General features: G+C 44.1%; 3 protein-coding genes across 3 annotated transcripts; 1 reads left to right on the forward strand and 2 right to left on the reverse strand.

The window, feature by feature from the left end:
• Positions 1-821: 821 nt before the first annotated feature.
• LOC102705928 (peroxidase 2-like) lies at positions 822-2,099 on the reverse strand. The gene is made up of 2 exons (XM_006657956.2): positions 1,692-2,099; positions 822-1,565 (listed from the first exon to the last, which is right to left on the reverse strand). The coding sequence occupies exons 1-2, from the start codon at positions 2,097-2,099 to the stop codon at positions 822-824; spliced, it is 1,152 nt and encodes a 383-aa protein (XP_006658019.2).
• A 2,074-nt stretch (positions 2,100-4,173) lies between these two features.
• Positions 4,174-5,202, reverse strand: LOC102706027 (peroxidase 2-like). Its single transcript, XM_040526369.1, has one exon. It carries the CDS (start codon positions 5,200-5,202, stop codon positions 4,174-4,176), a length of 1,029 nt encoding a protein of 342 aa, XP_040382303.1.
• A 5,547-nt stretch (positions 5,203-10,749) lies between these two features.
• LOC102706210 (peroxidase 2-like) lies at positions 10,750-11,844 on the forward strand. The gene is made up of 2 exons (XM_006657957.2): positions 10,750-10,953; positions 11,053-11,844. Exons 1-2 carry the CDS (start codon positions 10,750-10,752, stop codon positions 11,803-11,805), a joined length of 957 nt encoding a protein of 318 aa, XP_006658020.2. The 3' UTR covers positions 11,806-11,844.
• Positions 11,845-14,943: the final 3,099 nt, after the last annotated feature.

Genomic DNA, 14,943 nt, shown 5'->3' on the forward strand with positions numbered 1-14,943 from the left:
TTAGCCAGCTATTGGAGGCTTGTAGCTATGATGCATCCGTTGGCTGTCACAGTTCAGTGCACCATGAATTAATTCATGAGCACCACATTTGATAAAAGAAATATGTTTTCTCTTGCGTAAGTGTTGTCTCTGCTTAGAAAACAAAACATATCTTTGCAAAGTCAAAATTTCAAAAATAATTTATTAAGATATTTTCAATATGCAGGCATCCGATTAGGAAAAATTAAGTGTATGGATTTCACTTGAAAAGTAATCATTTCGTTAAGATTGTAATCTTATCGGTTTTTAAAGTTGTATCAATGTCGAAGCTGATACAGAATACTCCCTTCGATTTTTTTATGCCGTTGACTTTTTTATCTACTTTTGACCCTTCGTCTTATTAAAAAATTACATAATTATTGACTATTTTATTATAATTTGATTTATTACTAAAGTAACTTTAAGTATGATTTTATAATTTCGTATATTTAGAAAAAAAATTTAATAAGACGAAGTATCAAACGTAAATCAAAAAGACAACGACGTCAAACAAAAAAAATGAGTAGTACTAAGTTGACATCCAAAGATTATTGTTTGATTGAATTTCATACTATCATGTCTCACTTCCCTTGAAAATATATGAAAGTCATCGGAACATGAAATTCCTACAGAATGAAAAAAAGACCGATGCCCTTTAATAAATGAGCGATGAATTACAGCGAGAGAAGAAACAAAAGAATAGGTAGATTAATTTAACAGTAATCGGTGAAAAAAAATCCAAGAAAACACACACAAAAAGGCACGAGCTGATGAGTCGCCGTGATCATCAGCAGAGAATGGCTCTAGTTGACGACGCGGCAGTTCGTCCTGATCTCGCCATTGGCGCTGGTCTTGACACCGACGCCGCCCATCTTCACCATCGCCGCCGCGAACTTCTTCTCCCACCGGCCCGGGACGACCACGTTGAGGAACACGTCGAAGCCGGTCTCCGACGAGCGGAGCGCGGCGTCCGAGGTGAAGAGCACGTCGCGGCTGAGCACGTTCCGGTAGTACTGGCTGTCGAGCTTGCTGGGGGTCTTGAAGTCCTGCGCCACCGTGGGGTCGCCGGAGCTGCTGCACGCCCGGGTCAGGCTGGTCTTGAGGGCGGCGTCCATGTCGGAGGTAGTGGAGAGGCGGTCGGAGAAGGAGGAGCAGTGGGAGACGCCGATGGAGTGCGCGCCGGAGAGGGTGACCATGTCGTCGGTGTCGAGCCCCTTGTCGGCGAAGCTCTTCTTGAGCTGGCCGAGGCCGGCGAACGGCGACGGCAGGTTGGAGAGGGTCTCGCTGGCGAGGGAGACGCGCCCGTCGTAGCGGCCGGCCGGCATGGCGAAGTCGATGCCGGCGCCGCTGAGGTAGTAGGCGGCGTCGCGGCCGGCGAAGGCGACGACGTCGGCGCAGGAGACGACGCCGGGGCACTCCTTCTCGATCGCCGCCTTCGCCGCGTCGATCACCTCGAAGCCGCGGAGGCTGGGGAAGTTCGGGATGCCGAGCTTCTCCGGCTGCGAGTTCGCCGGCGTCGGGTCGAGCAGAACCGAGGCGTCGCAGCCCTGCTCGATAGGACACGTGTTTAAGCACATTAATCACGTGGGTTATTAGCCAATTGAGCACGTGTTTAATCAAGTGAGAGCACATAAAAAAACCAATAAAAAAACTTCTTTTCTCTATTTTTTTACCTCGACGAAGCAGTCATGGAAGAAGAGGCGGATGAGCCCGGCGCCGATACCGGCATTGGCATACACGACGTTCTTGACGGTGTCCTTCACGATCTGCTCAGCCTTAGGACAAGTGGTTTTATAATATCCAATCCTAAGCCCTAGGGCCGGCGGGCTTGGGCCTGACCACGCCGGGCTCGGAGGAGTTAGGGTTGGTGAAGGATAGGTGGTCGGTGGGCTCCGGCTCGATGGCGCGGGGCTTGGATGAGTTGGGCTTGGCGGAGGATAGGGGGTCGATGGGCTTAGGCTCAGGCTCGGGTTCGGCGGGCTCAGGCCGGGTGGGGGTGGGCTAGCATTACCAGTATAGCCCTGGCATGTCACAGAACCAACCAGAGCCAGCAATGTCACCACCACAGCAAGCTTAGCCATCTTTCTGCTCTTCCTGGTGCTGCTGCTGCTTAATTAGTAGCAACAGCTAATCTGAAACTCTGAATGCTCTGAACTTTTGTGATGAAATGCTGCTGCTTCTGCGTCCCAATTTATAGTCCCCTGCCAAGCAGGCAGACAGAGGCAGCTAACGTTTTTGGCGCGCACGTCGCGGTGACAAATGCTTTCGAAGTCAACCACGAACAGCTAGCCAGCTAGCTCGAGCAGTTGACATAAGAGTAATGGATTAGTTTATTTGCCGCTAAAGCTCGGCTGCACTGAAACGATTAATTAATAATTAGCTGGTCTGATTGGTTTCAGAGGTTTTCGTATTGCAGCGAGTGCTTCATGGATGGCTATTTATCACTCTTTTTTTCCGTCCACAAAAACAAATTACGTACATGGATACTCGTAATATATGCACACTCACTTCTATTCAACACACGTTATATTTACGTATATAATTGACGAAATTATCATGGGTGTCTCTACCGACCACAAAACAAATTACGTACATGGATACTCGTAATATGTGCACACTCACTTCTATTCAACACACATTATATTTACGTGTATAATTGATGAAATTATCATGGTGTCTCTACTGACCTATACATACATGTTACTCAAAATTAAAGTAAAAAATAATTTGCAACCCATTTGTTTAGGTTTTAGGAACATGATGGGGTGCTGTGTTGTTACCCAAGGAGGATGCAACTACCGGGTTACACTGATTACGCCTCACCGACTGTGTTTCCGAATTCCTTTTTTTGGGTGTCGGCTGTGTTGTTAATCTGACGGTAGAGAACTATAGATCGAAGGCCAACTGGGGGCACCGACAATTATTGATTAGTTTTGAGAGTAGTGTAGTGGTTAGTGTCGGCCGGTCTGCTAATGCTCAGCACGCAGTCACACTGATATAGCTGCAACGTACGTGTTGACTCTCTTATTATTCTTGTTTGGGGTGTTAATTGCCTCTTTGTTAGAAAAAGAGAGAAGATGATAATATTTTTTGCGAGGAGAAAGGATGATGATATATACACTTAGACCTCTGTGTTATATAAAAAGGGAAATTTGATAATATTTTTTGCGAGGAGAAAAGAGGATCATATATATACTTGTGAGACTGACGAGCAGGGCCAGGATTGTTGGATAAGAATATATAGCATAGAAGTGTGACTTTGTTATTTAAAGGGGAATGGGGAATGGAATTTTTTTTTGGGGGGGGGGGGGGCTTTCATTTTTTCTGTAAAAGATATAGTACGGTTTTCTGAATTTACTCAAGATGAATTGCAAGTAAAGTTGGGGTTTCTTTTAACATTTTCGTCCAAAAACACAGAGTTTGTAAATCACAGCAGTTGGGGTTTTACATTACGGATGCCTAAAAATGTTGTATTTTTGATATTTACTTTAAAAGCCAGCCTTTACCACAAACTAGCAAAAAAAAAGAGAGAAAATGTGAGCTGCCAAGATAAACATAAATAAATCTACCATTGGTATGACATTGTATATAAAAAAAATCAGCTCTATCTATAGTGTATGGGGAACTCTAGACTGTGGATGATTGTAATCCTCCTAAGGCACGATCAAATGAAGATGGAGTCAATAGCAACAACGAGTTCCTCCTCTTCTCCAATGATAGGGATGAAAATCATTAATGTTGGTGCCACAAGGGATTATCCCATAGATAAAAAACACACTTTCATGTGTGCAGTTCACAAGGCACCGAAGATTTTAGTTCCAAATGTGATTTTGTTTACCCTGTAATTCGCATGCATAATATTTAATTATTTAGTTGGGAACTTCTCAAGACATCTGTGCTCATCCAGTAGTCTCCATTTCACAAAATGGCTTATATGTTAACCATAAATTTCATTAATGAAAATCTTCTGGAATTACAAATGCCAGTAAACAAAAATTACAATATATGTATACAACCAAAAACAAGTGAGCAAATTAAATTAGGGAAATAAAAAAAATCAAACATATAATGGACATCCAAATCCAAAAAAAAGAAGAAGAGGGAAGCACCCAGATGACACAGCTTCAGTACTGGCTCGTCGGATCATCTTGATCATTAGTTGACGAGCCGGCACTGCTTCCTGATCTCGCCGTCGGCGCCGGTCTTGACGCCGACGTTGCCCATCTTCACCATCGCCTCCGCGAACCTGGCGTTCCACCACGCCGGGAAGTAGGCGCTGGCGCGGACGAGGCCCATCGTGTCCGGCGCCGACATGAGCGCGGCGTCGGACTTGAACAGCACCTGCCGGCGCATCACGTTCTTGTAGTACTGGTTGTCCAGCGCGTAGGGGGTCACGGCGTCCTGCACCACCGTGTTGCTCGCCGACGACGCGCACTGCTGCTGCAGGGAGGCGGCGAGCTTGGCGTCCATGTCGGAGGCGCTCGGTGGGAGGCGGTCGTTGAAGGAGGAGCAGTGGGACCGGCCGATGGAGTGCGCGCCGGAGAGGGCGACCATGTCGGCGGTGTCGAGCCCCTTGGCAGCGAACATCTGCTTCAGCTGGTCGACGTTCGCGAACGGCGGCGGCAGGTTGGGGATGGTCTCGTTCTTGAGGGAGACGCGGCCGTCGTAGCGGCCCGCCGGCATGCCGAAGTCGATGGCGCGGTTGCTGAGGAAGTAGGCGGCGTCGCGGCCGGCGAAGGCGACGATGTCGGCGCAGGAGACGACGCCGGGGCACGCCGCCTCCAGCGCCGCCTTGGCCTCGTCGATCGCCTCGAAGCCGCGCAGGCTCAGGTTGGGTATCCCGGCCTTCTCCGGCTCGGCGTTCGCCGGCGTCGGGTCGAGCAGGACCGAGGCGTCGCAGCCCCGGACGAAGCAGTCGTGGAAGAAGAGGCGGACGAGGCCGGCCTTGACGCCGGCGTCCTTGTAGCTCACGACCTTCCTCACCACGTCCTCCGCCCCAGGGCACTTCTTGTAGTCGTCGTAGTACCCGACCCTGAGCCCGCCGGCAGCCGGCGGGGCGCCATAGCCTCGGTGAGCGTAGGTGGTCGGCGGCGTAGTGCCACCGCCGCCGCCATAGCCGCCGGTTTGGCCCGCCACGGAGCCGAGCAGCGTAAGCAAGGCAAGGACAGCGGCGAGCTTAGCCATGATAACTACTAGTTGCCCACCTAGCTAGCTCGATCTCCTCTAGTCCACTGAGCAGTGAGCACTACTAGCTAAGCTCAAGGGAAGGCGAGCGACGTGTGTGGGAGAGATGACGAGGAGACGCTGCATTGCATGGCTACTTATAGTCACCGGCCGGGACGCCGGCGGGCCGTACGCTCGTACTGTTCCGGAATGTTTTTGGAGAGCACGTCGTCGCTGTGGCGTGCAGTGTCAAACCATGTCCCCGAACGTGACGAGCAGATCGCTCGCGCGATCACCTAAGCTTAAGCTAGCTTACATAGTTCCAGGCTTCCAGCCTCGTGTTTTGACCTGTATTAAACAAAAGGGAATTTGTTTATTAGTAATTAAAAAATAATTAAGTTTATTGACGTGTTCTTGGAAATCCAAAAGCAAAAATTATAAAATAAAAAAACGATAAAAACATCGAAATCAACTTTAGAGTTAAGTTAGTAAAAATTTAAATTTTGTCCAATATATATAAACCTAATAAAAAGGATGAGATTTTTGGTTTGCGCGTGTTATGCATAAGTCAAATAGTTGAGCTGCTCGATGATGATTGAACTGTGTTGCAGGCATATACTCCCCTTTTTAATAAGTACCACCGTTAAATTTTGATCATATATTTGATCACCACTTTTATTTAAATATTTTATGAAAAAATGTAAGTAATGCTTAGAATATATTTAATGATGAACCGGACCACAACAAAATAAATAATAATTACATAATTATTTTAACTAAAACGAATACTCGAATATTCATTCAAAAGTTAACAGTGTTGTCTATAAAGAAAAATAGAGAGATATTCTATTTTAGAAAAAAACAGTGGAGGAATTTAAATCCTTTGATGTGAGGCCGTACGTTCCGGATTTTTTTGAATTTTGAATTTTATTTATTAAATAATTTATAAATTAATTTTGCATTTCAAAAATCACAAAACTAACCTCCTGTCGCCCTCTATGAGGACAGAAACGTGACGTGGCAAACGGTCACTCGGTCGCGAGCAACGGTCGTAAACGGCGACATGGTGAATTTTGCATTTAAGCCCTTTTCGTCCTCCGTAAGGGCAGCAAGGGACTAAATACAAATTTGCCGCGCTACCCAGGAATTCTATGATTGAACCGATAATTTTTTGATTGAACCACGGTTTGATGCATATGTGTATATCATATGTAATTGATTAATCACAAGAATTAGCTTAGCTTAGTGGTCACCGTTTCACTATTTCATTTAGGAGACGAATGGTCGAATCCTACCAAAAACATATTTTCTTTGATTTTTTCTTGGGCTTGCAAAAAATAGGAAGAAATATGCTCCCGTGAGGATTTTGATCCCTGGTCTCTCCTAGACAGGAGAGAAGGAGGATAACGACTGAGCTAAATAGTAGCATTTATTAGAAAACTTCGTACATCATACATCAAACCACGGTTAAATCGTAAAATTTTCGGATGACGCGGCAAATTTTGCACTTAGGTCCTTGCCGCCCTTATAGAGGGCGGAAAGGGCCTAAAAGCAAAATTCGTCGTGTCGCCGTTTACGGCTGTTGCTCGTGACCGAGTGGCCGTTTGCCACGTCACCTTTCCGTCCTCCTAGAGGGCGGCAGGAGGTTAGTTTTGTAATTTTTGAAATGCAAAATTAAATTTATAAATTATTTAATAAATAAAACTAAAAATTCAAAAAATTCATTCCGCTGGGATCTCCAAGAATCCAAAACTTGATCCAGAAGTTGACTGACAATACTATATATTCTTCCTATAACAGCCCAACAATAATCATGGTAGAAGATCGTTTGCATTGGGCCGGCATGTTGTTTACCATGATACAGTCTTTGGGCCTCGTTGACGACCCAAAAGCAACAAGTAGAACAATGTAGATCCATACTCCGAAACTCCAACAAAGCTTCCTACCGGGAAAAAGAACGAGGAGGAATTCTGAATCTGTGATCCAATGGGTCCCATTTCAACCCGTACAGAAATGGATGTTAATCCCTTTATACGATGTCCCTCTCGTTTTTACATGTCGTTTAAATGGTATTTTACCATCCAAAAAGGTATCAGGGGACCTTACGTTTTGTAATGTAAAATCTGGTATCTCAAATTAATATATATATGAGGTATCAAAATTTTGAGCGTAATTTTGATATCTAGAGGTAGTTTCTTAAGGATAAGACTGTCCTATAAAAAATAGATGAATATATGATAAAACATTACAGAAATTCAAACTTAATACCTACAAGTTATAACAAATCAAACTCGGATTAGTATGCGAGTGTTCATATTATCCTTTTCGTTACTTGTGTAAATTAAATTTGAACTTACATAATTATAACATAATTATAGAGTGATGTTCGTACGTTAACAGGTCTCTCTGAATTTTTCTATTTTTTTTGCGTGACTAAATTGAGATGACATATACAAACGAACTGAATATATATGGATTAAAACAAATTTTCGTATAAAAATATATCCGCATGCATGTTCACGGCGTCTCACTGGGTGATGCGTTTGCAATTAATGCACATGCGTACATACAATTAACAACACCCTCTACACTAGTAGTGGTACCCATACATGTTGCTAATTTTCTTTGTTTTCGACTTTGATTCTGCTATTATACACTTTCACAGTGGTTACACACGCTGTCAGTTTGGCAGTTTGGCACCGCCTGCAGTTTATTTTTCAGGTCTACTGATGTACTCGTGTGCTACATTACTAACTAGTGTGACCACACTTGCTGGCTTCTGCTGTGCATGTTGTAGTTTCTGCTGGTATGATCTGGTTACCTTTTATCCGGATAATATATAATATTCCCTTCATTTTTATTTGACACAATTGTTGATAGTTTAATTATTTTTTAAAATATATAAAATTATAAGGGATGCTTAAAGTTTTTTTTAATAAATAAAATTATAATAAAATAATTAATAATTACATAATTTTATTGAATAAGACGAATAGTTAAGCGTAAAATAAAAAACTAATGAGGGGAGAAGCGTAAAATAATAAACTAATTTTAATGTCGGTGGCATATTAAGGAGGTTGTTCATTGGAGCGTGGGAGGGGAGAAGCCGGTGACGAGCTCGTGCCAATAGGGATTGGGGTGTAGAAAAAAATCTACATTATCTCTCTATATTTTAAGGTGCTTAGTATAAAATTGTGGATTTACATGTAAACGGGAAAACTATAAAAGCTGATACGAAAAGTACTAGTGGTTGGTTTTTAAAAAATAAAGGTACTTTAAAAACCCCTACGTATTGTGGAAAACCTAAATGTAGGCTGTAATGTGAATGTCCTTATAATATCTCTAGGCTTGCAAGTTTGATGGTCATTTCTAGTATGCATTCAGGTGTTGCCATATATCAGCTCATGGCACAGTAACAAAATAGGAAGTCAGGAACTATCGATAAAAAAAAAATCTACTACCTCTGTCTCATTTTATAAGACGGTGACGTTGTATTTATCGTGAGACAAAAATATTGATTTAGATGCAATGTAAATGATCTGAGTTGCATTGAATTATCCGAATCTTAACTATGCTACTACCTCCGTTCTATAATAACCTTATTTTTCGTTTTTTCGTGTCCAACATTTGACCATTCGTCTTATTTGATTTTTTGCAATTAATACTTTTATTATTACTAGATGATAAAATATGAATATTATTTTATACGTGACTAATTTTTTAAAGTTTTTATATAAATTTTTCAAATAAGACGAACGATCAAATATTGCACACGGAAAAACGAAAAATAAGGTTATTATAGGACGGAGGTAGTAACAGACAATTTTTTTTAAAAAAAATACATCATGACAAGTATAGGGAGCAGTATTGAATTCTCCGAAATCTTAGCTCCATTTTCAAAGAAAACACCAGCTCCTTCCTAATCCGTCCCATAATAACCTCATTTTTCGTTTTTCCATATCTAATGTTTAACCATTCGTTTTATTTAAATTTTTTTGTGATTAATATTTTTATTATTACTAGATGATAAAATATGAATAGTACTTTATACGCGACTAATGTTTTTAGGTTTTTTACAAATTTTTAAATAAGACGAATGATCAAACATTAGATACGAAAAAAATTATGTTAACATAGTACGGAGGCAGTAGTTTTCAATCGGCCACAAACACGGGGATGTGAAAACTGTACGGTATACCTATACCTAACCTAACACGGGTCGCCTGTCTGCCCTCGATCAACTGCACAAACGCCAACATGCCACATTGTTATCTGGAGCTAGCGCTACCTCAGCTTCAGATAACAATAACAACTGGTGTTCTTGACGTGCAAAAGCAGTGTTGCTCAGTTGCTCTTAATTTTTCAGCTTCATCTTCCCATGTTACTGGCTCCTTCCTCCCTTCGTCTCAATAAAAGTTTATTTTATTTATATGTTCACCGTTTAATCATCCGTTTTATTTAAAATTTTATGTTCACCGTTTGACTATCAATCTTATTTAAATTTTTATAGTTATTAAAATTTTACAACACTCGAGAAGATACCACTTTTTCTATGTAAATTTTAATACCTTAGGTACTGGATACTAAATTTTACAATAAAATTTTGGTACATCTTGGTAGCTACTTAATTACTATTAAATTGTTCAAAATATAAATTTATTTTAAGGCAAACAAGTATTTACGTTCGAGAGCGTCTGCAAACACTGACTTCGCAGAAACATACGTCGATCTGCTAATGATCGATCAGTCACCACCGGCACTGTGCATAACTAAGGCCTGTGCATAACCAATTGGATTAGTTTTTAGTGCTGCTCCCAAAAGATAATTGGACGAAACACTGGAACCATTTGACTCACGGTGGCTGCTTAGTTATCTTAACCATTTAATACCCCGGAATTATTGTACCGAATGTGCTCAACCTCCGCTTAGCAGAGTAAACAGAGCGACGCCAGCATAAAGAAAAGCATATCCGTCCAATCTGCTTCGTTGGGTGTTCAAATCGAGCTTGAAATCAAGCCCACACTCCACATGCGAATCGACATCTCTCCCGGTTTCTCTCCATAATTTAATTTAATTTAATTCTCTTCTCATCATCCAAAGTCAGCGAGCATCGCATGCTGGCTGAGCTGTTGTTGCATGTGTAAGGGGGTGGTTTTTTTTAGCTTTTTTCAGTGGAAAAGCCAAATGATATATTTGTAAATGAAAAATAATTTATAAATAAAACATTTATATATGTATTTCGAGTGATCCAAAAGTAGAGACTGAAACTAATACAAACTATGATAAAGAAAATCTTAAAATCTATTTTAAATTTAAGGTTATAAATTCAATTTTTTAAGCTTATAAGCATAAGCAGAAACAGAAAGATTGGCTATAGTTACTACCGGTTACCATTTCTTCCCAGTAGCTAGCTCTGATCGATCGATCTGGAATTCTGGAATAGTTTGCACTATAAATGGACGTGCGGCGGTGAGCTAGACATATTCAGACAGCGACACCTTCTGATCGATCGATAGAGCTGTAGTGAAGTGGAGGTGATCGAGTAGGTAGGTGAGGTTAGAACTGATCATGGCGGCTAGGGTTGCGATATGGGTGGCGTGCGTGCTGGTAATGGTGGCGACGTGCCAGGGGCGGCTGAGGGTTGGGTACTACCACCGGAAGTGCCCGCCGGCGGAGTACGTCGTCAGGGACGTCGTCGGGAAGGCCGTCCGGCAGAACCCCGGCGTCGGCGCCGGCATCGTCCGCATGTTCTTCCACGACTGCTTCGTCCAGGTGCAAGATCATGGCGTCTTTGTTTGGTTGGTCGTTCATGGCGATCTCCATGCACGCATGCTGATGGAGATGTGATGTGATGTACGTGGTTGGTTGCAGGGGTGTGACGCGTCCGTGCTGCTCGACCCGACGCCGGCGAACCCGCAGCCGGAGAAGCTCGGGCCGCCCAACTTCCCCAGCCTCCGCGGCTTCGAGGTGATCGACGCGGCCAAGTCGGCGGTCGAGAAGGTCTGCCCCGGCGTCGTCTCCTGCGCCGACATCATCGCCTTCGCCGCGCGCGACGCCTCCTTCTTCCTCAGCGGCCACCGGATCCGGTACAAGATCCCGGCGGGGCGGTTCGACGGCCGCGTCTCCCTCGCCAACGAGACGCTCGCCTTCCTGCCGCCCCCCTTCTTCAACCTCACGCAGCTCGTCGGCAGCTTCCAGGCCAAGGGCCTCGACGTCGACGACCTCGTCGTGCTCTCCGGCGCCCACACCATCGGCCGCTCCCACTGCTCCTCCTTCACCGACCGCCTCTCGCCGCCGTCCGACATGAACCCGGCGCTCGCCACCGTGCTGCGGGCCAAGTGCCCGGCCAACCCAAACTTCACCAACGACCCGACGGTGGTGCAGGACGTCGTGACGCCCGACGCCATGGACAACCAGTACTACAAGAACGTGCTCGCCAAGAACGTGCTGTTCGACTCCGACGCCGCGCTGCTGTCGTCGCCGCCGACGGCGGCCAAGGTGGCGGCGTTCGCCCGCGGGAAGTGGGAGAGGAGCTTCGCAAGGGCGATGGTGAAGTTGGGCGGTATCGAGGTCAAGACCGCCGCCAATGGCGAGATCAGGAGGATGTGCAGGATCGTCAACTGATCTTCAGAGAGTTCAGCTCGCATGCATGCTTCATCTACGATTTTCAGATTTGTTTCTCCACGACTCATCAGAATTAATTAAGCTAGCTCATATGCATGGTCGTTTCGTCATTTTTCGTTGCTTAATTTGATATATTTTCCAGCTGATCGATCTGGGGCAAATGTTGTATTGGTCCTGACGGAATTGTATTTGTATCCATTAGAGATGTCGAATAAACTTTTCCAATTTTTGGCCTCTTGGTTCTTCCTCCACTTGTGACAACAAAGGGTACTCCCTTCAGTGTGATAATTTGCATTGTTTTGAACAAGGGTAGGATATTCTAAATCTATATTTAATTGTGATTTTCTATTAAAAATAAAAAAATGTTATCTTTATTAAAAAAACTCTTTATGACTTGCCTTCACATACTATACTATTGTTTTCAAACTAAATATTTTAAAATTATTAATAAATCATTTTAAAAATTATTAATAGTTAAAATTTTAAAAGTTTGAGTACACCCTTCTCCAAAACAGAGGAGCTCACTAGTATAACCAAGTAGCTACAGAACTACAGATCTATCTATTTGGTGAAGTAGCAGAAAAAAAAATTAAAATTCTAACAATAATTGACTAGTTGCAAAACCTGAACGAACAAACGAATCGAGCAACAGGTGGCTTGGAGATGAAATGGGCTAGGCCATCAGACTGGTGGGGGAAAAGAGATTTGCTCCGATCTAATAAAAAGTACTTCGAGTTACCGGTATCTCGAGGTATCAAATTATTTCTTACCATTGTATCTATATGTGCTGTTAGATTCAACGATCAGAAACGATTTGGTATCATGAGGTATCGGTACCTCGAGGTACTTTTTGTCACTTTTTGTTGGACTGTAAAATTACTCGGGGGAAATAGTCCGTCAAAGGTACCTAAACTTAGCACCGAGTCTGTTTTTCATCCCTTAACCGAAATATTAGAAATATGTATCCCTAAACTCGCATAATCCGTTAAAAAAGATCACTCGACAATATTAACTTTTCTTAAACTGATTTTGCTGCTATAGCGTCTAGTGGGTTCCACATATCAGGTTTTTAATTTTTTTTAACCCCTTATTTTCGTCCTTTCTCTTCCTCTCCTCTCTTCTCTAAATCTCTGCTTCTCTCCCGTGCTGGGGCGGTGGGCAAGCGGCGACAGACGAGCTAGGGCGTGGTTGGCGGCGGCAACACTAGGGGTGCGGATGGGCGGATGGCGGCACTGGTGATGCCGTCGTGCCAGGCGCCGGAGGGTGGCGGCTCACACCACGTCCGGCGGCAGCAACGGAGACAGCAACGACGCACGCATGCGGTGTACGAGAGCCTCGCTGCGCTGCCGTCGGAGAGCAAAGAGGAAGACAGTGAGAGCTTGGGGTCGTCGTACAACTCCGTGTCGCACGACGGCGACGGGGAAGACGGCGGCGGCGAGGGGCGCCGGCACCTCTGCTATCGACACGCGGAGGGACTGCTTCTTCCTCCGGCCCCCGCGGCCACTCCGCCACCTTCCATTCGTGCGACACGAGGTAGCCAGGTAGGGGATGATCGATCAGTCCATGTCACCATCGAACTCACGGAGTGCACAAGCATCTTTATAATACCGAACTGGATGTAAAATTGTAAAATTGCGGCGTTGATGTACGTGGATGGATGCAGCCATGCAGGGCGGCGGAGGAGGATGGGAGCTTCCCGTTGTGCCGCGTCATGAATATATTTATATGGAGAAATTGTATGGCTGTACATCAGGGGAGATCGTAAAAACCTAGTCATAATCTTTATTTTACGATGAATAATTGACTTGTAAATTGATAAAATTTTGGTTTAAAAACAGTTATAGTGTTGGTGTCGGTGTGTGTATGTGGATCAGGTTGCGATATCTGTGCGCGGAAACAGTTGGTTTGTCTCTATATGTGCAGGTGACTTGAGATCAACTGTGGTCGATGGCGAGGACTGTAACTAGGGTTCAGGAAGGAACTGAGATCTGTATGATCAGGGTGTCATGTGACATAGTTGGACTAGAGTTGTGATCCTTGGAGATCAATATCGGTCAACGGCGGCATGACCGTGACTAGGCTCAGGGAGCAGCTAAGATCAAGACGATCGAAGATGTCGGGTGACGATGTTGAATACGAGGTGACACATGGTAAAGGAACACCGTGTAGGATGAAATCGTAACGGACGTTGCATATTATATGTGAAAGCATCGAAAAAATTACGAGAAAAAATTACGAGGAAAATTGGAGATTGATGGAAGAAGATATAAAGGAAAAAGAAAAAAAAACAGAGTGCCACAGTACGAACATACTACAGTACTCGGACGTACTGTAGCACGCATGAACTCGTATGTGCGCAGCATGCCGTACGCCGTACGGGCGCGGTTCGATGGATTTGGTTGCTCTCCCGGCCGTATTTGTGCGGGAGTTCGGTTCGGATGCTGTCGTGTGGCTGCGAGCGTGAGAGGCGGGAGTCCGATACCAATTTCGACCGGCTAGTATGTATTTTGGATCCCTGAAAAACTACGGTACGGACGGAACGGTTAAACGAAGATTTTCTTACCACGTACCATGCAGTCTGCGCTTTATCACTCCGATGCTCTCCCCCGTACATTTGCTCCGTTGGCGTTGCCTCCATGTACCCGCGCCGCGCTGCTACTCCACGCTGCTCGTCGTCGCTCCTCTGTACTACCCCGCATATTGGTGCTAATCTCCACCCGCGTTTTCTATAGTCATCTAATTTATAAATTATCAATAAATATCAATATAGTATCATCCAGTGTGAAAATTATAACATGTATATACATGCTGAAATTAGGTGATACCTTCCGGTATGAGGTGATACCACAAAGTAACTACTAATACCAAACTTTATACTGGATGATACCTGATGGTATCATCTAGTATCATATGATACCTGACGATACTAAGTGGTATCAACAAGTATCAATATGGTATCGTCTAGTGTAAAAATTATAACATGTGAATACATGCTGGAATTAGGTGATACCTTCCGGTATGATGTGATACATGGTATCATCTGGTATCATATGATACCTGGCGATACTAAGTGGTATCAACAAGCATCAATATGGTATCGTCCAGTGTAAAAATTATAACATGTGTATACATGCTGGA

The sequence above is a fragment of the Oryza brachyantha genome, chromosome 7, assembly GCF_000231095.2.
Source record: "Oryza brachyantha chromosome 7, ObraRS2, whole genome shotgun sequence".
Classification (NCBI taxonomy): Eukaryota; Viridiplantae; Streptophyta; class Magnoliopsida; order Poales; family Poaceae; genus Oryza; species Oryza brachyantha.